This window comes from Telopea speciosissima, chromosome 11, assembly GCF_018873765.1.
Source record: "Telopea speciosissima isolate NSW1024214 ecotype Mountain lineage chromosome 11, Tspe_v1, whole genome shotgun sequence".
NCBI classification, from domain to species: Eukaryota; Viridiplantae; Streptophyta; class Magnoliopsida; order Proteales; family Proteaceae; genus Telopea; species Telopea speciosissima.
This window is the reverse complement of record NC_057926.1, coordinates 37015121-37042026: the sequence shown is the minus strand read 5'-3', so window position 1 is coordinate 37042026 and position 26906 is coordinate 37015121. Positions and strand designations below refer to the sequence as shown.

Genomic DNA, 26906 nt, shown 5'->3' with positions numbered 1-26906 from the left:
CTCCCAACCCTCTATAAATATGTCACACTTCCACAAAGTTGGATTAGGGTGACTTCTCAGTCAACATGATCCAATTCAGATATACATAAGTGTTGTCCTTAATTGTCATTAGGGATTTAGGGTTATTGTCCTTATTTGTAATTATGCAAAGTTTGTGTTATAAATAAACATGCTGCCCAAATGGTTAGACTAATTCAATCTAGCCGTATGGATGGTCTTTTCTTCATTTTCTTCTTCGTACTCTCTTCTATGCTGCACTGATCATTATCTGTTCGGCTGTTCCTATTTTGTCACATTGTATCAGACAAGGTTTTAAATCTAGGTTTCAAGACCAGTTTGAACCAGCCACGAAACTGAGATATACCAGGTTTCAACCGAAACCTGGTATTTCTTCCCAGCCAACTCGAGATGGTGATTTCGAGACTCAAATGACTGTTTTTTGCCTTGGTTTTTTCTGGGCGGCCTATTTTTGACATTTTAAACCTAATCCATAAAGTAGTTTCACAAAATTTTTTTTTACCCAAGTTTGCTAGTGTACGCCATAGTTGTAAAGGCGACGCGTCTAGGCGCCTTGGTCGACTTGGTCGCCTTGCTTTTGGACCCTCTCCAACACCATGGGTCGCCTAGACGCCGTGATAACTATGGTGTACGTTGAATGATCTTCTACAATATACACTCGCCTTATTAAAACACTCATCATTCATCATTCAATTCCTCGAGGAGTTTCTTGGTTGGTCTGATCTACTAGCTACGTACCACTGAAGATGTCGTAGCCGTTCATTAGAATGCAACACATATGTATCCCATGACATGTTTTGGGCCCAATTGTTTTGATAGTCCATTACTACCCATATATAAGCCCTGTCATTATCATGTCCATGATATCCCAATCTAGGGAAGGGCACTGTGACTGTAAGAAGGTGGAGCTGGCACACATGGTTGGGCCGGATACCCAAAGATGCTGTCGATAAAAGATGACCCAGCACCTGACCCATCCCCATATCTAATTAAAGCAGAAGATGCTCCATGGCCACCCTGCCCACTCCCATATCCAAATGAAGCAGAAGATCCACCATGCCACCACCATATCCAAATGAACCGATGCTTTCAAAGGATGGTCCACCAGCATATACACCATACGGTCCTTACCCAACATGTGAATCTGATCCACCGCTTTCGAAGCCACTATTTCCTTATTGAACAATTTTTAGTTCCACATAAATTGAAAAATGAAACTATGTAAATTGAAATAATGAACTGACCTTTGGATTTCAAATAGTGGAATTGGCGGTCTGAATTTTGTGCTCCAATTCTGGACAGAATTGGGTAAGATTGCTTTTCCATCCATCCAAACAAGGATATTCTCAATTCCACCGATTTGGAAATCACGTGGACTTTCAATCAATGACCCAAACACAGCCTTAAGGTATCCTGGCAAATTTTGTCTCCTACTTTAAGATTAAAATATTGAATTGGCTCAGTATGAGTAAATAGGTAGATAGTGAGCAGAATTTTCTAGTGGTAGGTCAGTTTCCTTATTTTAGAAGTTGTGTTTCTGACCTTTTGATCTTCAGCGAATCTATATAATGCTATAGTTTGATGCGTATCCCGTTAGTCAAGAAAGATTTCTTTGGTTCAAAGCATTGAACTCTTGAATGCAGTTTTGATAGCACTGTAGCCTTGGATTTCCAATACACATCACTATATGGGTTGTACATCTTATCTGTTTCCTTGTGCATTATGCATAAGAGTTTGAACATGTGAGCTTTAAAGTTTGTTCTCAGCATTTCCATATCATTTCAGGATTTGCAAGAAACAGCAAAATTGGAAGTAGATAAAACGATGCTCACTGATGCGCCACTTCTCTTCCCTCCTGGCCAGGTATTCTCTGTCGATCTGACTTCTTGTGCACATTACTTGCAACTGTTGAAGTTCGTCCATGTTGTTTCTTTGATTTGTATTAAGAGTATGATGGAACAGATTTATATATAACAATCAAGTTTGACCATAGTGGCATGATCATATTGTTTATAAATAATATGTTCAGTTTCTGCTTCTTTCTTCAGTTTGTCTTTCTAAATAATTTTCTTTGTTTATCATATGTGGTTTGCTTTCCATTATGTTGGTGAAAAACAATTTTTTTTTTGGAGGGTGGGGTGGATATGGAACAATTGTTTCATGGGGGCTCCTTCCAAGAATTCTGAATGGAGAAGACTTGATTAGCACTTTCTTTAAGTGAAACTTATTGTCGGACTCCAAGTTCATATTGTTAGTTTAGAACTCATTTCTCTACAGTAACTCAATAATCATGCTGCTTCCCTTAAACAAAAATTTTTAATAGAAGTTGTGTTTCCGACTGGTGATGCATTTTTGTTTACTCCTTTTTCCTGGAAAGGGAGTAGAATGCAGATAAGGCACATGATAAACCAATGAAGTGATCATGAGCTTGGATGGATATATTGGATTGATTTTCACTTGAAGTCCACAAGGCCAATAGTCAATAGATCAAACCCCACAGGCCAAAAACACGAAAAGTAGCAAATACTATTATGTTCTTTTTTTTGTTGCTTTCTTTTTCCTACTTAAGATAATTGCACTTCAATTTACATATGATATATATGTAAACAGGCTGAGCTTCTACCAGCCACAGGAACACTGCTAATGAACGAGCCAAACTAGCTCAGCTCATTGATGGCACTTGATGCATCTTTGTGTTGGATGATGAAGGGTGTCAAAGCCCTGGCCAACACCATGTGCATGTCTATGCAGTTCTGGTCAAATAGAATCATGGAGAATATTATCATGCAGTAGAAGCGTTATAGGATGATGTTTATCAAATAACCGCATATTAAACATGTCCACTGTTTAGAGTTTCTTCAGACCCTGCTGCTGGAGGAGGATTTATGAGTTTGGCAGTGATAGATACCCAACCTCATTGATGCGATCCCAGGGTTTGGAAACTCTGTTTGGGTTCGCAATGGGCCCACCCAAGTAATAGAAGACTCAAGTCAAGAGCTCAGTGGCAAAACAGTAAATATTTCTAATTTTATGAGAGAGTGGCAATTCAGTAAATAAATGGGATTTTAAATGACTACTAGGTATAAAGAAAGAAGAGTATAGAGTTGGTATTATGGTTTAAATAGTTGGTAGCCTTGGAATAAATTCAAGATATGGGATATAGAAGAATAAGGGAAGATAAGGGATAAAGAAGAATAAGGGAAGAAGGGGAGGGGTAATTTTCGAAAGAGGAATAAAGGGCTTTAATAAGTGGGAGAGGTTGTCTTCAACCTCACGATCGTGAACAACCAGCAAAAGCTCCTCTCGGTTCAATGGATGGAATGCATTCAACAGTGCTTTGTTTAATCTAAAATTTATGTACAGGGTGGGCCACAGCTTTTTGGAATTATGGTTTTCAAACCTGTGGTCGCATCATATCCATACCTTCAAAGTACCAAAACCAAAGAAGCAGGTTCGGTGGTGTTTGTTGGCCAACTAATGTGGCCCTAAGTACTGCCCAGATGGAGATAGCTCTGAGATACTAAATCCTAAACTTAATGATTCCGGTAAAAAAACAGTAGAAGCTTCTCTGATTTGAACCCAAGATTAATCACTTTGATTCACAGTTAACCAAAGCCGGTAATCTTTCCAGATTCAATAGATTATTACCAAGACAGTTTTAATAAAACCAGTAAAAATCGCAGCCAATAGCAGGGATTAAACTAGCAGCAAGAAGGTGGAATAATAGCAATAACACTGGAGACTTATAGCATCAAACATCAGGAATAAAGGAGTTTGATTGTTTAAATGCAGAATTTATTAATAGGAAACACTCCATTAACTCTCCAAGAGAAACGACAACCAACTGATCTGCCAAGACACTAAAATATGCCTCTTAAGGAGGTAAAAGCCCCTAAACAGAAGAAAGGAAGAAACGAATACTCTCCTTAAACTAGACCTTCCAAAGTTAGAAGCTTTTGTAAGACTCTCCTTGCGTATAACTGGTTTCCTTTTTAAAAAGACAAAATTATGACTTAAGCCCCAGTAAAAACTTCTCAATTTTATACTGCCCAACTCTGCCCCCCCCCCCAACAAAAAAAAAAAAAATTTCCCCCTGGTTTTAGCCCCCCTTCTCTTAATTGAGGCCCATGGATCTTTGGGATATTCATGAGGCGGACTCCTGGTCCTTTTGTGTAGAGGCACATATGGGTCAGGTCTCCTCTCAGTTGTTGGACCAATGGGTTCTCTAGGACTCTATAATGCTCCATCACCCTCTTGTTAATGATCCAATTCTTGCAGATGCAGTTCATCCCTCAATTTATACACATTAGATGATGGACCCTTGAGTTTATTGTGTGTAACATAACTGAATATGGGACTTAATGGTATACTTTTGTAACTTCATGGGTTGAGGAAATGAAAACTTGTGTGTATATTCATTCTTTTGTCTTTCATTGATTTTAGTTTTCTTTGCCTTGTGCAGTTGGGATTGGCGGCTTTGCGTAGATCGAATGAGCTACACAGTGTTCTCACTTTTGAGAGGTTCTAACCGGTTCCATTAAGTGTGTTAACCATGTAAAGTTTAAGTGAATTGTCTGGCAGATAAAGTGCACCTTTTGTCCTAAATAATAGTTCAATCATTCTCCAAATTGTTGGAATTTTGCAGATATTTGGAGAGCATCTTATCTCGTCAACATTCTGTGCACTCCATGTCTGAACTCGGTGAATCGCTGGATGCCATAGATTCTTTGGTACTACTGTGAATCTTTCTTTGTCTTTTTTTTTATTTTTTTTGCTTGAAATCCTTGGTAATCTATACTTCTTAAGATGCTTCCTCTCTTGTTTTTGAGGTTAAGTTGGAGTGGGGCAATGTAGTTTTGGCTGTTGTAGTATTTATCTAATAGCTTCTATGCATGTTTTAAGATTACGCATGTTGACTGCTTAATCAGTAAACTGGCACACTGTTTAATTACACACCCACTTCATGATCCTTAACTATTCTTACACTAAAGGCCAAAAATTCGAGACACAAAAAATCTACAAATTCTAAAATGCTGCCTCGCCCCCCAAAGGAAGCGAAAACTTGAGAAACTTATATATATATATATGTATATATACATACCTCCCTCCAGATGCAAAAGAGATAGCAGAAAGATGCAGTTGAATGCTCACTGGAGGTGAAGCAGATATTATGACAATTTGGAAATGGGGACTTTCAGCCTTCAAAACCTGAAATCCCTTCAATATCCTCAAATAGGGTTTGAAGAACTCTATCAGGTATGTAGTTTAGTGAGACATGAGAACCAATGGGGTTTGAGTGCAAACATTTAGATTTACACAAGAAATGAACTTTATTAATAAGAAGCATTTTTTAATGTGTTGATCTAACACCTGATTCCTTCAACTATTCAAATCAAGTTTCAAGAATTCGGTTTCGACCAAGGTTACCGAAATATCTCATGAAAGCACTGGAACCTGGTCGAAACTCTGCACATTTCCATGGTTGGTTTCGTTTGACCATTTCAGTGGTCAAATGGCCATATTTTGGTCCGAAGCTTCATGGAGACCTTAAATAAGCATCCCTAAACACAATGAAACCTTTAGATTGTTAAAAAACACACTCAAAATGTTAGTTTGGTTTTGTATCCTTAGTTTAAGGTTTCATCGAAATTTTACGAAATATTTCGGTTTCGACAGAAGTTGAAACGAAACCTTTATCATTATATAAGTTTACAGTTTTTTTGTCACAGCTTAATTTCAATGAAATGTTTCGTTCCGGTATCATTTTGACGGAAACGATACATTTCTTAAGTAATAGATGTCATGTTTCCCTTCGCTGGTTTCGACAGTAAAGATTGGGAAAACTTTGGTTTTTGGCCAAATCACTCCTGTACAAGCGTGGAACATGTTGTTGGGTAGTAGTGGAATGCATCGGAAGCGGCGATTTGCTGCATTGTTGGAAGATTTGTGCAAGATTCAAAGTCGTAGGTATATCACTTTTCACAAAAATTAATTTTCATGGAACCAGATTTAATTGTCTGAAAAAAATTTGATTTTTTTGCAACAAATTTGTGAAAGAATATGGTTATACTTAGTCTAAAGGCTAAAACTCAATTTTATATATGTTGAACGCATTGGACGATCTATGGCCTCACGGAGTCATTTTTTTATGTCCGAAAAAATTTTATTTTTTATTTTAAAAATTGTTTTGAAAAATTACATTAAATAGGGAAAAAATCTCTATTTTGGTTTGAATGTTTTTCTTTTAAAAAAATATGAAAGTATTGTTGTTATATTTACATTTGCCCCTAGACCTTGCAGTAGAGGGGGCCTCGTGCACTAGGACTGTCTATTGTTGTTGTATTTACAACTAGAGATGATTAATGTATCATTCAGTGATTATTTCTGATTAATTAGGGTATTGTTATTTAAAAATATATTTTTTAATTAAAAAATTATAAAATTTAGGGAAAAATTAGGAAATAGAAATATTAGTGTCTTGCAAGTTGCAACAATGTAAGAAGATTGCACAATGGCTGATAGTGAAAGTGGAGACATATTATAGAAGCATAGCGTACAAATAGAGAATGGCAAGCAAAAGTCACAATGTAATTATTGTTTGATAAATTTAGGGAGGGCCACTAAACTGAAGTGGCATCTGGCTGGTGGCTACAGAGATGTGGCAAAATGCCTTAGGGTTCCTAACGAGGTACAGAAGGGCATGACTGCCCTCATGAATGGAGAAAGACACAGGAAGTTGGAAAAGCAAAGGATAAGGGAGGAGTTTGATGAGGTAGTGCTAAGGAGACACCCATCAGCAGCAGGGGCCGACTCTGATGACAATTATATTGATTATATGCCTTTTGATGTGGAGACAGAGGTAGAGAGGGGCAGATATGTAGGCTCAGGAGCGAGCCAAGTCACACATTAGATGGAGCAGGTTGGGGCTGCAGAGATAGGGAAAGCCGCTGCACCAAAGGCAAGGGAGAGGAGGAAGAAGCAAAGGCAGACAGTTGCCTTCTCGGAGAACACAAAGTGTGAGGGCAGCCCCAACACGAGTAGTAGATGATGATGATGGTTCCATTGAGGTCCTTCATCAGGATTTTGCCATTTATAAGACTCAGGATGCCAGACAGAGAAAGCTAAAGCATGTTTGGTCTGATTTGAAAGGTAAAGTGAACGCCACCGTCTCGAAGTGGTTCTTTTATTATAGCATCCCAGAAAATGCCATTGAGGGACCATACTGCCAGAGCATGCTTAACTTTATGGGGAAGGCTAGCCAAAGAGGGAAGGGGCCCTCTGCATGTGAACTGATGAATTTATTTGCCGCAACAAAAAAGGGAGCTGGAGAATTACATTGATACATTGAAGAGGTCATTGGAAAACTATGGAGTGACTGTGATGTGTGATGGTTGGACTGGACCCACTAGATAGTTCAGCATCAACTTCATGTTCTATTTTGATAGTAGGACCGTCTTCCTGAAGTCTGTGGATACATCCAAGGAGAAGAAAGATGAAAAGTTTATATATAAGTTGCTGAAAATGTTGTACAAGAGGTAGGGATACAGAATGTTATCCAAGTGGTGACAGACAACGAAAGCAACTTTAAGAAGGTTGGGGAGAGATTGATGCACAACAACATGTACCACCTATTTTGTACATCATGTGCAGCCTACTGCATTGACCTCTTGCTAAAGAACATGGGGAAGAGATCCTTGGTAGCAAGAGTAGTTGAGAGGGCAAGACAAGTGACCACATTCATCTAGAACCATGTATATGCTTTACAGATGCTGAGGGAGAAGTGCAGTGGAGATTTAGTGAGGCCTGTGATGTATCTTGGCTGTCTAGCAGAAAACACAGCTGCAGGTGTAGGGATTCCCCTACACCAGCATAAAATCGTGGACTTGTTGATGTTAGTTTTATTTTATTAGAATTTTATTTAGTTTTTTATTTGAGTTTGTAATTCTAATTTGGAATCGTATTGTTGGGAATCCTAATTAGACTCTGATTCTAGTTTTTTGTTCAGCCATTAGGCTATATATATGTAACAGCTCTTGAGAGCCACCCACGATTGAATGAATACAGAATTTGCTTTGAGCATTGTTGAAGTCTTGATAGATGATAGGTGAGAGGCCTAGGGTGAGATACCCATTCCCTTCCTCCATCCCCTTCCATCGGTTCTTGATTCCAAACCCTAGTTTTAGTCAAATCGAGTTCAATAGTGCTACAAGTGATGCAGGAAATTTGGGGGCTGCTCCTACTAGCCCTAGCCCAGGCCCAATTGGATACTCCAAGATATACCATCTCAGGCCCAAGCCCAAGACCTACCAGCCCTGCATTTAGTTTATTTTTGTTTTATCTTTTATTTTTAGAGTTATTTGGCCGTTATTGCTGTAGAAATAGTTATTAGGGGGCAGTTATTGCTGTAGAAGTAGTTGTTAGGGAGTTATTTTCTTCTTCTTTTTTTGATTTTGAGTTTTTAAAAGAATGTATTTTGAGAGGAATGAGAACAGAATTGAATAACCAAAGAATGAATTGAGTTTCTAGCTGTGTACGTGTGCACCCTCCTTCCCCCCCTCCTTCTTCTTCTCTTGTCTCCCTGCAACTCTGATCCCCCCCTCTTCTTCTTCTTCTCTTTTCCCCCCTGCAATTCTGATTTTCCCTCTTCTTATGCTCACGGTTTCTCCTCTTTTCCCCCTACAATTCTAATTTCCTCCTGGATTCTCTTTCTTCCTTCCCCTCCCCCCCCCCCATTATCTGGTATTAGAGCCCAAACCTGGGTGAAGCTCTCTTTCTCAGAGTCTTCTCCCTTTCAGTCTCTCTTCCCCTCTTATCTTTCTTCTCCTATCTAAGTTCTCTTATCTTGTTCCCTTCCCTGTTCTGGAAACCCCAAGCCAGAACTCCAAAATATTCATATGCACTACCTTAGCTTCTTTACCATAACATCCATTGACCCCCTTTAACCACACGATTGCAACAACCAATCGTTCCATATTATTCCATCTTATCCCAAGTTGGAATGAAGAACAACACCGGAGATGCTGCAACAGTAATGACGTATGACTTCGACATTCCACTCAACAATATCGAGAGGACGTGCTGTTTCAAGATTTCATCTCCTCTTCTCGTGAATTACCGAAGCTTTTGAACGGCATGGATGTGCATCACATGGACTGGTTTCCTGGGTTTATCCAAACTCGAAGTCGAGTTTTTTTAAAGCAAGGGAGAGTTGATGCATGACATTTGGGGGCTGCTCCTACTAGCCCTAGCCCAGGCCCAGGCCCAGGCCTAGGCCCAATTGGATACTCCAAGAGTTACCATCTCAGGCCCAAGCCTAAGACCTACCAGCCCTGCATTTAGTTTATTTTTGTTTTATCTTTTACTTTTAGAGTTATTTGGCAGTTATTGTTGTAGAAATAGTTATTAGGGGGCAGTTATTGCTGTAAAAGTAATTGTTAGGGAGTTATTTTCTTCTTCTTTTTTTGATTTTGAGTTTTTAAAAGAATGTATTTTGAGAGGAATGAGAACAGAATTGAATAACCAAAGAATGAATTGAGTTTCTGGCTGTGTGCGTGTGCACCCTCCTTCCCCTCCCCTCCTTCTCTTTTCTCCCTGCAACTCTGATCCCCCCCTCTTCTTCTTCTACTGCTTCTTCTTCTCTTTTCCCCCCTGCAATTCTGATTTTCCCTCTTCTCCTTCTTATTCTACTGTTTCTTCTTCTCACGGTTTCTCCTCTTTTCTCGGAGGGGAAGGAAGAAAGAGAATCCAGGAGGAAATCAAAATTGCAGGGGGAAAAGATCCTGATGTTTGGCTCCTAGTAGGTCTCCTACCTATCTAGGACTACATCAAGTGGTATTAGAGCCAAACAACATGATCAAATAACAAAAGGGGTTGTTGGTGAAAATGGAGGTTAGAGTTTGATGGATGGAGGGGTGTGTGGATTAGGTTAGAGGATGAAGAGGGGAAGGATATATGCAGGAAACTAAAATTACTTACTGGTTTGATCTCCTTCAGAGGCAGCAGTGGCAGCTTGAAGAAGCTTGAATGAAGAAGAAGAAGAACCTCCCGGTACTGAACAGACGCAAGGAGTCGTGAGAGTCCACCCACCCTATCCACTTTGAGATCCACAAGGTATACACTCATAAAGAGCAGCAGCAATGGCAACAAGCATAAAGCTAATTTTTATTAATCAAATTCATATCTAATGCTGGCCTCCCTTACAAACTTATATAGAAGACTAAAAAATAGACTTAGACACTAAAAATGAATGGCCTAACCCTATCCCTAACCTATTAGGTAACTTAAACTGACTAGGAAACTAGAATACTAAAGGAAATAGACTCAAAACATGGCTGGACTTATAGAGGCCTAATCTAGCCCAACCTACATCACATTACCACTTAACCAAGTCACATGATCACTTAAATTGAACAAATTGGATGCAACCAATTTGAACCGGTTCAATTAAAAAACATAAAAATAAACAAAGTATTGGGCTAATCCCGTATGCAACCTATATACCCCTAGTTTAGGCTCATTAAAGTGGCCTATTACATAGAAAACCCTTGGGATCAAAGGCCCAACATATATATATCCCAACCCTAGACTTATTTCTAAAGGAATAAGCCCTATTTGGTGATGAATCTGCATCAATTCTCTCCAGCTTGAAAAAATTCGTCCTCGAATTTTGTAGTGATGAGGGGGAAACAATATGTGAGCAGCAGCTTTGACCATTCCCAAGCAGAATTCTGGTTGCTTGTAGACTTTAGGGATGTAGTCTTCAAGGCGTGGAGCGTTCTCTTCAAAGCTCCATAGTGGCATAACAAACTTTATGTGCTCGACCTCTTCAAGAACAACATCTTGGATGTCGATGATTTCTTGTGGAGTGTTCTCAATCTCCACTTCATCTTCCATGTCCTCAGCCTTGTCTACTTTGTTCTCTTCAATGTATACCTCTTCAGTAGAATCTTCTACACTTGTGTTTTGGACCTCCACATCAATTTGATGGCCGAGCTTCTCAATTATGATCTCAACCACTGGTGCAGCTTGGTCTACTTGAATTTCTTTAGCTATCGGTTCTTGAATCTCTTCAACACAAACTGCCTTAGTAGAATCTTCTGTTGGTACATCTGCCATTGGTGAAACTTCAAACATAATCGATGCTACTTGCGTTTGAGTTGACATGTTCGGCAGTCCCTGTGGCTATACAGTCGATGTGGTCACCTTTGGTTGTAACCCTTTTAGAGTAAACAAATGGTATAGACGGTGTCGATCAGGTAGGACACACGAGTTGTTTTCAGGTTCAATCCAACCTTGTTACTCGTCCAACCAATTACAACCTACTGCAATAATGCTCCTTGGAGATGGTACCGTCTTACACCAAGCACCATCATGGTATGAAGAACACCCAAATTCAACAAAGACTTTACCTGGAGGCATGATACAAATCTCTCCTGATTGGGACAACATATCCACCACGGATTGTGAAATAATGTTGTTACGTCGCCTCTCTTCAACAACTAATATGGCTGTGCTCCCATTGGGTAGACGAACTTGGGTCTTGAAAACGAATGGAGGTGGGTCTTTCGAGGCTTGGTTGGAGCTTCCCTCCGCCATAGCTTTGATACCACTTGATGTAGTCCTAGATAGGTAGGAGACCTACTAGGAGCCAAACAACAGGATTAAATAACAAAAGGGGTTGCTGGTTCGAATGGAGGTTAGGGTTTGATGGATGGAGGGGGGTGTGGATAAGGTTAGAGGATGAAGAGGGGAAGGATATATGCAGAAAACTAAAATTACTTACTGGTTTGATCTCCTTCAGAGGTAGCAGCAGCAGCAGCTTGAAGAAGCTTGAATGAAGAAGAAGAACCTCCCGGTACTGAACAGGCGCAAGGAGTCGTGAGAGTCCACCCACCCTATCCACTTTGAGATCCACAAGGATATACACTCACAAAGAGCAGCAGCAATGGCAACAAGCATAAAGCTAATTTTTATTAATCAAATTTGTATCTAATGCTGGCCTCCCTTACAAACTTACATAGAAGACTCAAAAATAAACTTAGACACTAAAAAGGATTGGACTAACCCTATCCCTAACCTATTAGGTAACTTAAACTGACTAGGAAACTAGAATACTAAAGGCAATAGACTCAAAACATGGCTGGACTTATAGAGTCCTAATCCAGCCCAACCTACATCACATGATCACTTAACCAAGTCACATGATCACTTAAATTGAACCAATTGGATGCAACTAATTTGAACCGGTTCAATTAAAAAACATAAAAATAAACAAAGTATTGGGCTAATCCCGTATGTAACCTATATACCTCTAGTTTAGGCTCATTAAAGTGGCCTATTACATAGAAAACCCTTGGGATCAAAGGCCCAACATATATATATCCCAAACTAGACTTATTTCTAAAGAAATAAGCCCTATTTGGTGATGAATCTGCATCACCGATACTCAGCATCAGCACTAGATCTAACAACAGTAGTTTGTTTCTTGCTTTTCCAGGTGACTAAATTACCATCCACAAAGGTACAATAACCAATAGTAGAATGTCTATCACCATCAGCACAAGCCCAATCAGCATTAGAAAACTCTATCAGATTAAGTCGATAAATAAGTCCCTTACTAGATGCTCCTTTTAGGTAACATAGTACATGACAAGCAACCTCCCAGTGAATTTTCTTTGGTGTTTGCATAAACTGACTAATGACTCCAACAGCAAAAGATATATCTGGTCAAATAATAGTAAGATAAATAAGTTTCCCAACTAATCTTCAAAATCTTCACTCTTACTGGAACCAAACTTTTGATGAGGATCCATGGGAGTATTTACCGGTTTAGAAGCAAGCATTTCAGTTTCTGACAGAAGATCGAGTACATATTTCCTCTATGATAGACTAACTCCTTTCTTGCTTCGTAAAACTTCAATACTAAGAAAATACTTGAGAGAACCTAAGTGTTTCATCTGAAAATGCTGATGAAGATAGGATTTAACTTTAGCAATACCAGAAGCATCGTTACTCAATATAATAATATCATCCACATAAACGACCATCACAACAACTTCCGAATTCTGGTGGCGAACAAAGACGGAATGGTCAGAATAACGCTGCGAGAACCCAAACCGAGTTACAATGGAGCTGAACTTATCAAACCATGCTCTTGGAGATTGTTTCAACCCATAAATTGCCTTATGAAACTTACATACTTTGGTGGAATTTTCCCCCTGAGCAACATACCCTGGAGGTTGCTCCATATAAACCTTCTCTTGAAGATCACCATAGAGAGATGCATTTTTAATATCCATCTGATACAAGGGCCAATCTAAGTTGACAGCCAGAGAAACAAGGGCACGAATATAATTTAAGCAGGCAACATGCGAGAAGGCTTCAAAATAATCAACACCATAAGTTTGAGTATAGATTTTAGCAACCAATCTTACCTTAAGCCGCTGAACAAAACCATTTGAATTGTTTTTTATGGTGTAAACCCATCGACATTTGACAAGATCTTTCCCAGTAGGTAATGTTACCATAGTCCAAGTTTTAGACAATAAAGCATCCATCTCTGTGTCCATTGCTGCCTTCCACCCAGGGTGAGAAAAAGCCTCATGGTGGGTTTGGGAGCAAAGTTAGTAGATAAAGCGCAAGCAAGGGTATAAATGTTTTGATCTGGTCTCTAATAAATAGTTTATTAGTGCTAATGTCACATTCTTTGAAAATACACCTTATTTTCCTACTGGTCCCTCTTTACCTTCTTGGATCCAACTAGCAGTCCCCCCCCCCCCCCAAACAATGTCTTTATTAATACTAAATGTTAAGAGGACCAGATTTAGAACTCGATGCTTGGATGTCTAAGGCAGACCCCAAGCCATATGTTTATAATGAATAGAAAAGAACAAAAACTGTACATAGGCTATGTGGGACTAAACCACATACATAAAACAATGAAATAATGAGGAAAAAATGTCCAGAATACCCCCACGGTATTCTGGCCCATATATCAACACTCCCCCTCAAGTTGGAGCATATATATCATGCATGCCCAACTTGACTAGTATAGGATGAAACAGCTTGCAAGTCAGCCCCTTAGTGAATACATCAGCCAGTTGATCGGTAGTCTTGACAAAGGGAACACAGATGAGGCTAGCTTCAAGCTTTTCCTTGATGAAATGTCTGTCAACCTCCACATGTTTAGTGCGATCATGTTGAACAGGGTTATGAGCAATGCTAATAGCTGACAATAAAGCATCATTGGAAGATGGACAGCAACACCAATATCCTGCAACAATCCTCTAAGCCAAAGAAGTTCACAAATGCCTTGGGCCATCGCACGAAACTCGGCTTCAGCACTGGACCTTGCCACAACATTCTGCTTTTTGCTGCGCCATGTAACAACGTTCCCACCCACAAAGGAGCAATAGCCAGAGATGGACTTTCTGTAAGAAGAACCAGCCCAGTCGGCATCAGTATAAGCTTCAATCTTGAGATGACCATTGGAAGATAAGAGAATTCCCTTTCCTGGAGCAGACTTCAAATACCTCAAAATACGACGGACTGCATCCATATGAGAGGAATAGGGATCATGCATAAACTGGCTCACTATACTTACAGCAACCGCTATGTCAGGTCTGGTGTAGGAAGGTAGATAAGTTTGCCCACTAACCGCTGATAACCTCCTTTGTCAATAGGTTCACCCTCTTTCTCCCTAAGTTTTGCAGTAGCATCCATAGGAGTATCTGAGGGATGACGACCTAACAACCCTGTCTCAGTCAATAGATCAAGGACATATTTTCTTTGAGAAAGAAAGATGCCCTTTGAAGAGCGAGCAACTTCTATCCCTAGAAAATATTTTAGAGAACCTAGATCTTTGACCTCAAACTCACGGCCAAGGAGAAGCTTTAAATCCCTAATAGCAGCATCATCATTACCAGTCACCACGATATCATCCAAATAGACTATGAGAAGAGTAACCTTGTCACCAACTCGTCTGATGAACAAGGTGTGATCAGCATTGCTCTGCTTATAACCTGCTGTAACCATAGCCTTATGAAACCTGCCGAACCAAGCCCTAGGTGACTGCTTCAACCCGTAGAGAGCACGTTTCAACTTGCAAACTCTACCCCTAGTCCTGTCATCAGAGAAGCCTGGTGGAATGTCCATATATACCTCCTCCTCAAGCTCCCCATGGAGGAAGGCATCTAGCTGCTGAAGATCCCACCCAAGATTTGCAGCACAAGATAATAACACCATGACAGTGTTGAGCTTTGCCACTGGTGCAAAGGTCTCCTGATAGTCAACTCCATAAGTCTGAGTGAACCCCTTTGCAACCAGACGCGCCTTATACCGATCCACTGAACCATCAGTCTTCTGTTTGACCACGAAGACCCATTTACATCCCACTGGTTTTTCCCTGGAGGAAGAGTCACAAGATCCCACGTGTTATTTTTTTGTAGTGCTCTCATTTCTTCCAACATTGCAGCCTTCCACTTTCCATCTGTATATGCTTCCTGCCAATTTTTAGGAATAGAGAGAAGAAAGAGAGGATAAAAAAGCTCGGAAAGAAGGAGAAAGAGAACTATACGAAACAAAGTGAGAGATGTGGTGTAAAGTGCAAGTCCTAGTACCTTTGCGATGAGCAATAGGTAGGTCGGAAGGAGAGAGATTACCAGGAGATGAAGGACCCAGGTCTGGAGCAGGCAATTGGATGGGTACTGGTGCTACAGTGGGTCACAACTGCCCTCTGTTGGATCTGCCCCTTGTATAGGTGATGATGTTGGAGTTGTCGTCGATTCTCTTCTGAAATTCACCAATAGTCCTCTGGACAGGAGTCAGCTCCCCCTGGATAGGAACATTAACAACACCATTTTCTATGGTCTCCCCCTGTATAGGATTCCCATCAAGTGAGGGAGGAACAGCCAGAGGAGGAGGAACAGCTAGAGGAAGTTGGGCATCCAAAGTAGGCTGGGCAGCAGCCGTGGGTGGTGGCAAAGTAGGCTGGACAGCAGTGTGAGGAACCTCTGGTAGAGGAATCTCAAAAAGCACATCTTCACTAGAACTCTCCCCCTAAAGAGGTGGCGAAGAATAGTAGGAAAGGGACTCATGGAAAATAACATCCATACTAACCATGGTACGGCGGGAAGGGGGATGGTAACACTTGTAACCTTTCTGAGTCGGAGAATAACCCAAGAAAATACAACGAAGTCCCCGAGATTCAAGCTTGCCAGGAGTTCTAGTATCCCTAGCATAACACACACAACCAAACACCTTGGGGGGCACAATAAAGGAGGAATTTCCCACTAAAACATCAGAGGGGCTGCGAGAATTAAGGACCCGAGAAGGCAGCCGATTGATGAGATAGGCTGCAGTGAGTACCGCATCCCCCCAATATTGAGATGGGACATTCCTCGCAAACATCAAAGCCCTGGCCATCTCTAACAAGTGTCGATTCTTCCGTTTTGCCACACCATTCTGGGCAGGGGTATCAACACAACTAGTTTGATGAAGGATGCCATGGTCAGCCAAATATTTTTGAAATTGGGACTCTGTATACTCAGTTCCATTGTCACTTCTCAAGACTTTGAGAGTAGCCTGGAACTGAGTTTGTATCATTTTATGAAAATACTGAAAACATGAAAAAACTTGATTTTTTGTGTGCAAAAGATATAGCCAGGTATGCCGAGAATGACAATCAATGAAAGAGACAAACCAACGATGGCCAGAAATAGAAGGTTTACAACTAGGGCCCCAAACATCAGAATGCACCAAATTAAAACAAAAAGAACTTTTATTTGAAAGAGGATAATTTGAATGTGTCTGTTTGGCCAGAACACAAGCCTCACAAAAAAAGTCATCCTTAGTACGAAGGGTAACCAAACTAGGAAATAAATGAGCTAAAATCCCTAAAGGGGGGTGACCTAACCTAGAGTGCCATTGGTAGAGTTCAGAAGAGACCATGGAGTTCTGGTGTGGTGGAGAATGTAATGGTGGTGGAGAGAAGCGACCGTCATCAACCAGGTACAGCCCACCGTGCACTTTACCCAATCCAATCGTCTTCCCAGACTCCAGATCCTGAAACACACAATGAGAAGGAAAGAAGGTGACTTTGCAGTTAAGATCACAAGTAATACTACTAATAGAAAGAAGATTAGTAGTAAAGTTAGGAATGTGTAAAATAGAGGACAAGGGAAGAGAAGAAGTGCAGTTGATGATTCCTTTTCCAGAGATGGCAGAAAGGGAACCATCAGCCACCTTGACCTTGTCTTTCCCAGACGTGGGGGAATATCTGTGAAACAAGCTAGAAGAACCGGTCATATGATCTGTAGCTCCAGAATCGATGATCTAAGGATGGGAAGCTACAGAAGCACAATGACCTCCAAATGCAATACCTGACCGGGCAAAGTGTGAACCTGAAGGAGCAGAAGAACTGGCAGGAGCTGATGTAGTAGAGGCAGCAGCAGCGGAAGACCGGAGCATACGTAGGAATGCTTGTAGATTATCCTGGGATAGACCAGTGTCAGTAGCCGGGGCTGCAGTAATACTTTCAGACTGATGGGCCTTGGGCTTTTGCTTTGTCTTTGTCTTGGCAGCCCTTTTTGCTTCAAAGTCAGCCGGTTTCCCATGAAGTTTCCAGCACTTCTCCTTGGTGTGAAAGGGTTTGTGACAGTGCTCACAAACGACATTCCCTGTGGTAGAATCACCAAGAGAAGCAGTGCTATTAGGTGCAGGAATAGCAGGGGCAGCAGCCTTGAGAGCTGATCTATCAGTAACAGGAGGATGCAACATGGCAGCCTGACGGTTCTCTTCAGAGGACACCAAGGCATAAGATTATTCAAGTGTGGGAAAAGGCTTATGGCCCAACACTTGAACACGAATCTGATCATACTCCACATTTAAGCCAGCCAGAAAATCGTAGACCCTAATCTTGTCCACATGCTTCTTATAGGAGGCAACATCAGTAGCTGTACTCGGGTGAAAGTCAGAGAAATGGTCCAGTTGTTGCAAAAGGCTGCGCAAGGTAGCATAATATTTGGAGACTGTCAACTCTCCCTGAGTAGTGTGAAGGACCTTCTTCCTGATTTCATAGACCTGGGCATCATTGCCAAGCTGTCCATAAGTCTCCTTGCAAGCAGCCCAAATTTCCGCGGCTGTGTCAAGGAGAAGAAAATTGTGCTGTAGCTCTGTAGTCATAGAACCGATCAGAAAGGACATAAGAACTCCATTGTTGGCAAGCCACTTGTCCTGAGCAGCTCCAACCTCAGTAGGCATAGCAGTGGTTCCCCTAATATGACCAGTAAGGCCACGGCCTACAATGGCAAAGGAGGCAGACCTAGACCAAAGCAGGTAATTTGTGCCATCCAACTTGATTGGATTAGGGGAAAAAGTAAGGTAATCTGGTTTGCTGTTTCCTTCACCCACAAAAGTAGTAGTCGAATCCACAGAGTCACCCATGACGACAGTGAAGAATTCCAAATCGCAGATAAGGGCTGTTGTGAAGAGAAACCCAAGAAAATCTCCATGATAAGGGCTGCAACAATGATGAAAGCCTTCTAATAATGAAGGAATAAATATCTCAAAAAATCAGCAATACTAGACAGAGGAAACCTTGAGATCGATTTTTGCATGGTTTTTGAACAAAACCCTGAAAGTGCTGAAATCGATAAGAGGAGAAGATGCCCAACCAGTGAGTGGATTGAGGCTGAAATTGCAGTCGAATCAGTCTAGGCCAGAGGAGAATCACTCCTCAAAAATTCAGAATCAACTGATAGATAAAACCCCAATGTCGACTATTGTCAGGGTTTTGAAAAACCCTGAAATCTGGAAAAAATATCGACCTTGAGAGGCTGCAGGTGCTGGAATAATAAATTGCTGCAAGTCTGGAGCCCCAATATAGTGAACAAATCCCTTGTTGTATAGAGGGTTTCTGTCCAACGAAGGCTGAAGTCTTCAATATTCGCAGCAAAGAGAGAGCAGCACCCAATCGATCAAATCTTCATATCATGGGATGAGGTAAAGGAGGGCAGCAGCTGGATCAATTGATCACCTCATCAGTGCTGCCCTATGGGACAGAGAAGAACAAAACGAAACAAAGGGAAGAAGAGAAGAAGAGAAGAAGAGAAGAAAAGAGAAGAGAAAGGGAGAAAGATCGAGAATTAGAGAAGGAAGAAGATCGTGGATTGCAATCTGAGTTCTAATCCAGCTCTGATACCATGTTAAGAGGACCAGATTTAGAACTTGATGCTAGGATGTCTAAGGCAGACCCCAAGCCATATATTTATAATGAATAGAAAAAAATAAAAACTGTACATAGGCGATTTGGGACTAAACCACATACATAAAACAATGAAATAATGAGGAAAAAATGTCCAGAATACCCCCACGGTATTCTGGCCCATATATCAACACTAAATCAGAATACATAGAGAAGATTCCTAATCCTACTAGGAATCACAAAATAGAAACATAATTACAATAGGAAATCAAACTAGGAGTAGGCTAACCATAGACTAACTAGGACTAATTCTAATTACAAAAGGAAAGGAGACATAAGAGGTATCTCGATTAGAATAGGGAATATTCTAATCGAGATACACAAACCCTAGACTTAGACTGCTCGATATACATTCTTAACAGGGGTTAAATATCCAGGATTATGATCACAAATTTGATCTGGAAAAAGTTGTTAAACAAAGATTCGATCTATCTTTTTTCCATCAGATTCAATAATCAGTTCCTTCACGCACTAGAGTTAATAGTGGAGCCATCACCCACCCTCCTACACACCAATTTTTTAGGTCCTAATCCAAAGTTAATTGTTTTGGTTTGTAACCGATGCAGGTGAGTAAACTCAAAATCCCCACAGCCAAGGATATGCGGCACATTGATCGGAAACTCAAGTCATGTTGGGATCCTAGCTCACAGGATGAGTAATTAAGAATTCTGCTTTGCACCGAACAAAATTTTTTCATCCTAATATTCTCCTTGCTCAATGGGCTAATGATGATTTTTGGTTGTAACAGCAAGAAACGGGAGAAGAAATCAAAGCACAAGTCCAAGAAAGCTTCAGCTGAAACACCAGGCGTGCCTTCTGTTGCTGCACCGTATGTTCTGTGCTGTTGTAGATTCTGAAAATTCTCACATCTTGTTCTGGGCATATGTTTGATTTCAACATTTTCTAATTGTAATGCTGATTTTTGTGGTTTATTCTTTTCAGGTAAAGGTACCATACCTCTGTTCCATATCTTGGTCTGAAGAAGCAGCTTCATGCAGAAATTCACATACTTTTCAACATTCTGAGGACAATGTTTCAGTGAGGATGGAGTGCATCAAAGCTGTGTTGAGTCTAAAGGATTCCTTAACATAGCATAATGTCCTCTGTGTAACAGTTAATTGAGGTTCAATTTTGGTTCTGCATCTGCCGTAACCCAGAGTGAAGCATTCATATTCATAATTTTGCGCATTACTGTGTATAGTCTTCATTTCTACTAATGTCCCATTTTGGTGGAAGTTGTTACTTAAATCTACCTCCATACTGTAGTAATTTCAACATCTCGAGTTTTAGGGATGCCTCACCTTTTTGCTGTGACTATGCCTTGTTTTTTTCTTCTTTTTTTCTTCTGTGAATATTTATAGGTTAAAATGTTGTGCAATGGGTCATCCATGAGCGATGGTGCAACATCCCTATTAATAGCCATTGGATCAAGGGATTTTTATCTTGACTGTTCAAGACATTCTCTTCAGTCTTCTCCTTCTTTTCACCAACGAGCTCTTCGTGATCTCTGTTTGGATTGATAAGCCCAACTCTAGAGCCCATCATTGATCTCATTTGGGGGTGCGGGGGCATAGTCCCCGCGGTATAGTACGACTTGACCCGACTTGGATTAATATTTATATGTTATACCATCTTGTTGTGTAAGTGAGTGAAACAAGTGAGATTTGCGGGGTTTTCGAGTTAGGGTTTCTGGGGAGAGTTCCTGCCTTGACTTTTGGTGTTCTAGACAGATCTCTGCTATACTTTTCTTCCATTACATAGTGAATAATTTACAGCTTCGCCCATGGACATAGCATATCATATTGGTATATAAACCACATTAAATTCTCTGTATCATCTTTGCTCTGTTTTGTTTCTCTGTGTTGTTAGATCTAAAAGGGTTTTCATCAAACCCTATGCCAAAACTTTGTTTGAATCTCTTGAACAAAGTGACATAAACAAACGAAAAGTTATAGGAGATGTGTACCTTGCACCTACGTGTCTTGACGAAGAACGATTGCAAATCCACGACCAAACTTGGATAGCCGCAACGAAAAACTTTACAGTCTCCTATTCTCCCGTAGAGCTCTCGTTCTTGTGATGAAAAGAGAAAAGAGAAAAGAGAAAAGTGACTACAAGGGGCATGCTTCGTAAGCTACCAAGTTTAGCCACAAAGTCTTCTAGGTATCATCAATGGAAATGGCTGAAAGTGACAGGCGTGAATTCCCCCAGAATCTATACGGTAGGAATTTGATTTTCTTTAAGCAAGATGAGCCACTGGTCACACACTTGATCGATCCCCGCAACTTTGAGCTCAACTACTGAACGGAATGACTGCCGATCGTCACTGTCGTCTCCATCATTTTGTTGAGAGTCCACAGTATCGTTGGGTGGAGTTGATTCAGTATCATGAATTAATTTGGTCCAGAGAATGTCTAGCAGATGAAGGGGTTGGGGTTCCTCCTTTATCAAAGAAGAAGAAGCTTCCGATTTCTCTGTGGCATTGGTGGGTTGTTTCTTTCTCTTAAACACAAGATCTAGGACCTTTTGAGAACCATATAGAACAGATTTACAACAATCTCGAACATTACGATACAAGGGTGACTCAGAGAACTGCATAAGACACAAGCTTCCGATATCTCTGCCTGTGCGGCCTGGACCTTTATCCGTTGCTGTAACTGGAGCGCTGCTGTGTACATTGTACGGTGCAGCAGCGACCGTGTGCGTACAGTGAAGCCCGCTATGCATACATGACCGCTGCAGTGCTGCACGATGTGCACAGCAGCCCTCCAGTTACAGCAGCGGATAAGAATTCGTGTGGCCTTGGGCTGCTATATAAATTTTTTTGATGAAATCCTCAATATCATTGTGACGTTCGGTGGGCATCAAACCAGTTACTAATACTCGGAGAACTGCATATGGGAGTTGATTCTCGAACAAGAGCAAATCCAATGTTATGAATAATAAGTAGTTATCAGTCATGGTTAGATCGAATCGATTGCGAATAATGCAGTGAATGAAATATACAACAAAGCAACCGTCTAAGAACATAAAGCACTTGAATTCTTCCTCATTGAAGGCATCTGTCTTTGAACCCTTGGCATAACATTCTTTTGCCTCACGGGCTACCATATCGAAGCCTTGGGAGCGGAAACAAGCTTCAAGGCTTTTGCTTCCATTTGATTTATCCTTGACATAGGATGCGAACCGTTGCACCAGTCTAGTCTTGAAGGTATGGCCCAGCTCAAGCTTGATCGGGTCATCGCTATAGTGGTATGGACCAATGGAGATGACCTTTGGATCATAGTTAATCTTCTTCTTTTCATTCTCTCTTAGAATTGGTGGAACCTTCTGTATTAGAGGTGGAGGTCTTGTTATTGCTCCTAATGAGGTACCTTCTGTTCCTAAAATGGTGATGGATGGAAATTAGAGTTCAATCCTCAGGCTTCTATAAAAAGCAATTGATAACAGGGCATGAAAGTACTTGAAAAGAGACTTTAAATTACTAGGAGGACTAACACAACATCAGTACCAACCAACTCCGATGCTAAAAATTAGTTAAGTCTCTCTTCTAACTGTTTGTTTCGAGATAAAATGGCTGAAAAAGAATAAAATAAAGTAGGGGACATAACTGACTTTATATTACAATTTTTTGAAATAATACAATAGGCTTCAGTTGAAAATCAGCCTTTCCTTATATCCTCTCCCTCCCCCTCCAAAAACAAAGCCACCAATATTACGTCTAACAAAGGCCGTATAGGCTGTATATATATATATTTTTGGACTGCATCCATCAACTTAAAAGTGTAAACTTTTATTATAATTGCCTAAAAAGTACAATTATCAATATCTAGTTTTGGGTATCTTATACAATCATAATTATGGAACTCTACTTTTTCTTTTTAAATTGCAGTCGCAATTCTTTATGACAATCATAAATCTTTTTTGTTTAAATTGTAGGAAAATCCTCCACAATGCCCTAATCTTGTGGTGCACTGTACGTAGTGCAGGCCTGAGAACTCGACACGTGGAAGATGCAACATCCAACGATGCCGAGCTCGAGAAGAAAGGAAAAGAAAAAGAAAAAACTGCCTGGCATCAAGCTCGCACCGTCAGATGAAGCTTCTTCAACTTGTCGAGCTCTCAGGCCCGAGCTGCAGAGGATTTTAATCGTGTTTCACAGTAGGATATCAAAAGTAAAATAAAGTAGGGAAATTATTTAATTAATATTTATTATTATTATTATTATTATTGGGTGGTTTTCATGCACTTTTGTAAGTAGTTTTCTTTAGCACACCACTTTGGTAGGGTGCTGTTTAATGGTCAGACCATTTATTTGATTAATTAAAATGGAAAAACAAGAGACCAACAAATGCTTTTGGAGGAATAACATGTAGAACTGGTTTCCTACAGATTTCCATCAAATAACAACATGATACTTTGTACAATTACGAGAAAAATCCATAAATGAAAAATCATAATCTAAGCATAATATATTATATAATCTTACATAATCAAGATTATCTAACATACTCTTTAATCTATATATGAGATTGTTATAAAATATATATAAGAATACATGTAATACCTAATGACAGACTGGCCTCATACTCTAAGATAAGGTTCAACTCCTTGCATTGGTGAAGCTTAGATTTATCTATTATAACCCCGGAAAATTAGGGTAAGGCATTCTTGTATGACTTAAAGTAAAGAAATGTATTAATGGAAAGTACAACTAGTTTATGGAAAGTACCTTCTTCGTTCTTCAGGATTTCTATTGCAACATCTTTAGACCCAAGTGATAATAGATTCTTGGACGAGGCCATTAAAGAAACACAAGAATGTAGTGTGTAGCTCAACATCCTACACACTACACATATTATATAGGGGAAATTTCTTAGATCTATGAGATTAAAAAAAGAATTATAAGATAAGTATATTTTAAATTTGTTTTACATCCATAAATTTACATTTTGAAAAGATTTACCTAATCTCCAAATTAGTTACTGCCCGTCCTGCCCAACAAAAAAATATAATTAAACTTCCTAATATATCCTTTGACTCACTTTTTTTCCTTAAAAAAAGCTAAAGATAATGCTTAATAGTGTAACCTTTTGCACAACTTATTGAATTCCCTTTTCTATCTAGTTGGTGAGAAACTTGCAAGACTAGTAGAAGTCGGCTAGGTGCTTCCCTCTATCTCATTATCCCTCTTCCACTCATTAATCATCTTCACTAGTGCCGATGAGTATTGGCTGTCTTTCACTTTCTTTGTCCTTATTGCAGTTTCTTTTTTTTTCTTCCTTGTAGAGGTTTGGGTTTTCTTTTTTTCTTTTTCCTTCTGGAATATCGAATTTTTTTTCTCCCTGAATGGTCCAAGAATTAACATGGAAACAGAAGAATACATTCTTCTAGTTAAGGGAACCGTTTTAAGAGATCCAACCAGGTGAACTATGCCTGAGCGGGGCGAGGCCAGAGGAAACTTTGGTGGAGGCCCGCAGCGATACTGACGTGCAAATCGTTCGTCTGACTTGGGTATAGGGGCGAAAGACTAATCGAACCGTCTAGTAGCTGGTTCCCTTTGAAGTTTCCCACACGATAGCTGGAGCCCGCGGGCGGATTCTATCAGGTAAGCACACATCTTTGAAGAGATCCAGTTCTGGTTATTTCATAAATAATTAGAGCCTTAATCCCAACCATGTACACCTCCCTTTTCGTGTGGTAACCACTAGAGGATTAAAACAGGGAGTGAAAGAGGGATAACGAGAAGAGGGAAGCACCACTTTTGCTAGTTTCTGCAAGTTTCCCGCCAAATAAAAATAAGAGAGAACTCAATGAATTGTGATGGTTAAGCTATTAAGCATTATCTTTAGCTTTTTTATAGGGGAAAAAAATGAGTTGTGCAAAGTGTAAATGGTTAAGCTATTAGACATTATCTTTAGCTTCTTTTTAGGGAAAAAAGTGAGTCAAAGGGTATATTAAGAAGTTTAGTTATATTTTTTTGTCGGGCGGGACGGACACTAACTAATTTGGAGGGCCACATTGATGGAGAGAATGCATGTTGTAGAGGCAGAACTGAAGGCTACATGAAGAGCATCCCAGATTTCTTTACTTGTCTCACGCCGGACGGCGAGAGGCATTACTTCATCGGAGAGAGAGGAGATGATAATACTCATGATTGAGGCATCCTTTTCGTGCCAAGCATCAACTTTGGCTGCATCGGTAGGGCATGGATTGGAGCCAACAACATATCCATAGAGTCGTTGGCCTTTGAGGTAAGGGACGATTTGAGTCCTCCAATAAACATAGTTTTTAGATGTTAATTTATGAGAAAGAATTTGATTAAGAGTGGGAGTAGTATGAGATGGAGAGGAAACAGGAGAGGCCATGGCCAAAAATTCGGTGGAGGAGGGAGGTGGGATCTTTTCTTGCGCTTTGGAGCTAGGAGCTCTGATACCACGTTGGATTGTAAAATAATATTATTGCCTTAAACTTTGAGAGATTACAAGATTGTATACATATAGGTAAAGGTGAGAGGAATCCACAAGTTGGAAACTCAATCACCATTACCTTATAGAGAGAGATATGATTGAGTGAATATAGAGATTGAGAGAGATCACAGGGATTGCATACAATAATGGAAAGGTAGAATTGCATGGGATTGCATGCAATAATGGAAAGATAGGATTGCATGCAATAATGGAAAGAACTAAGATAGAAGGCTGTTATGACTGATATCCCTATAGAAAAACTACAACCTCTTTCCTTCATTTTTATTCCTTATTATTATTGTTTTTTTCTTGAAACTTATACCACACACACGCACACACATGATGTATATATTTTAAAATTGGATGTTCTAGTTGTTCGGAACATTATCCAATGCAACAATGATTAGTCTAGAGTTTACACAAACTCAAGAGCAAAGAAAACAATTACAATAGGAGAATTGAAATGTTATACAACAAGGAGTGTAATGATGATATATGATGATGAGTGCACTATGAGCTCCTTGATACACTCCACTTGATGTAGTCAATTGGAGAGAGTGTGGAGACTTGAATGCTTGAGTTCTTATGGAGGAAAACGTGAAAAATATTATTGAACTCAAGAATAAAATTTGCTTTGGAATGATTTGATCTCTCAACAATAAAGCTCTAGTTTGGATGGTAGTTGATGATTATAAAGGTATATAAGGTTTGCCTTTATTTTTATTTTTATTTTATTTTATTTTATTATAACCCACTTTGTTGCTCAAAAAGTTGGCGTAGAAAAAGGTCTAACAGCACTATTTTTTCCTCTGATGGTATACTGTCAAATACGACTGTTGGGTTTTTAGATAGCCGTTGAAGTCTGATGGGTGCTGTTTTGTCGACCATCGGGCGACCAATAGGATTCGATCGACCGCCAGACTCTGATGGTATCAATCGTCAATATTCTTTTTCTGACTGTTGCATGTCTATTTTACTGGTCGACCATCAGGATCGATCGTCAAACAATTTGGTCTATTTTTAACCTTCTAACTTTGACGTTTTCTTCTTCAACCTAATCCCACTATGTTAGGATCATTCTATGGGAATATTGGTTACCACCTAGGATCTCTAAAAGTCATGAATTATATTAAAATGAATGCTACTACAATCATGCA

The 26906-nt window shown here is 40.0% G+C and overlaps 1 protein-coding gene across 2 annotated transcripts in view; it reads left to right on the top strand.

Moving 5' to 3' along the window:
• Nucleotides 1-25601, top strand: part of LOC122645819 (cyclin-H1-1) — a 35540-nt gene extending 9939 nt beyond the window's left edge. The window contains exons 9-14 of one of the 2 annotated variants that reach the window (XM_043839189.1): nt 1804-1881; nt 4481-4539; nt 4664-4748; nt 19846-19934; nt 20028-20125; nt 25590-25601. In XM_043839189.1, coding sequence (XP_043695124.1) covers nt 1804-1881; nt 4481-4539; nt 4664-4748; nt 19846-19934; nt 20028-20125; nt 25590-25591 — 411 coding nt within the window. In that variant the 3' untranslated portion in view covers nt 25592-25601. Of the gene's footprint in view, nt 1-1803; nt 1882-4480; nt 4540-4663; nt 4749-19845; nt 19935-20027; nt 20126-20221; nt 20569-25589 lie in introns of those variants that run through there. The other variant, XM_043839190.1, reaches the window with a different exon arrangement.
• The last annotated feature ends 1305 nt before the right edge of the window (nt 25602-26906 follow it).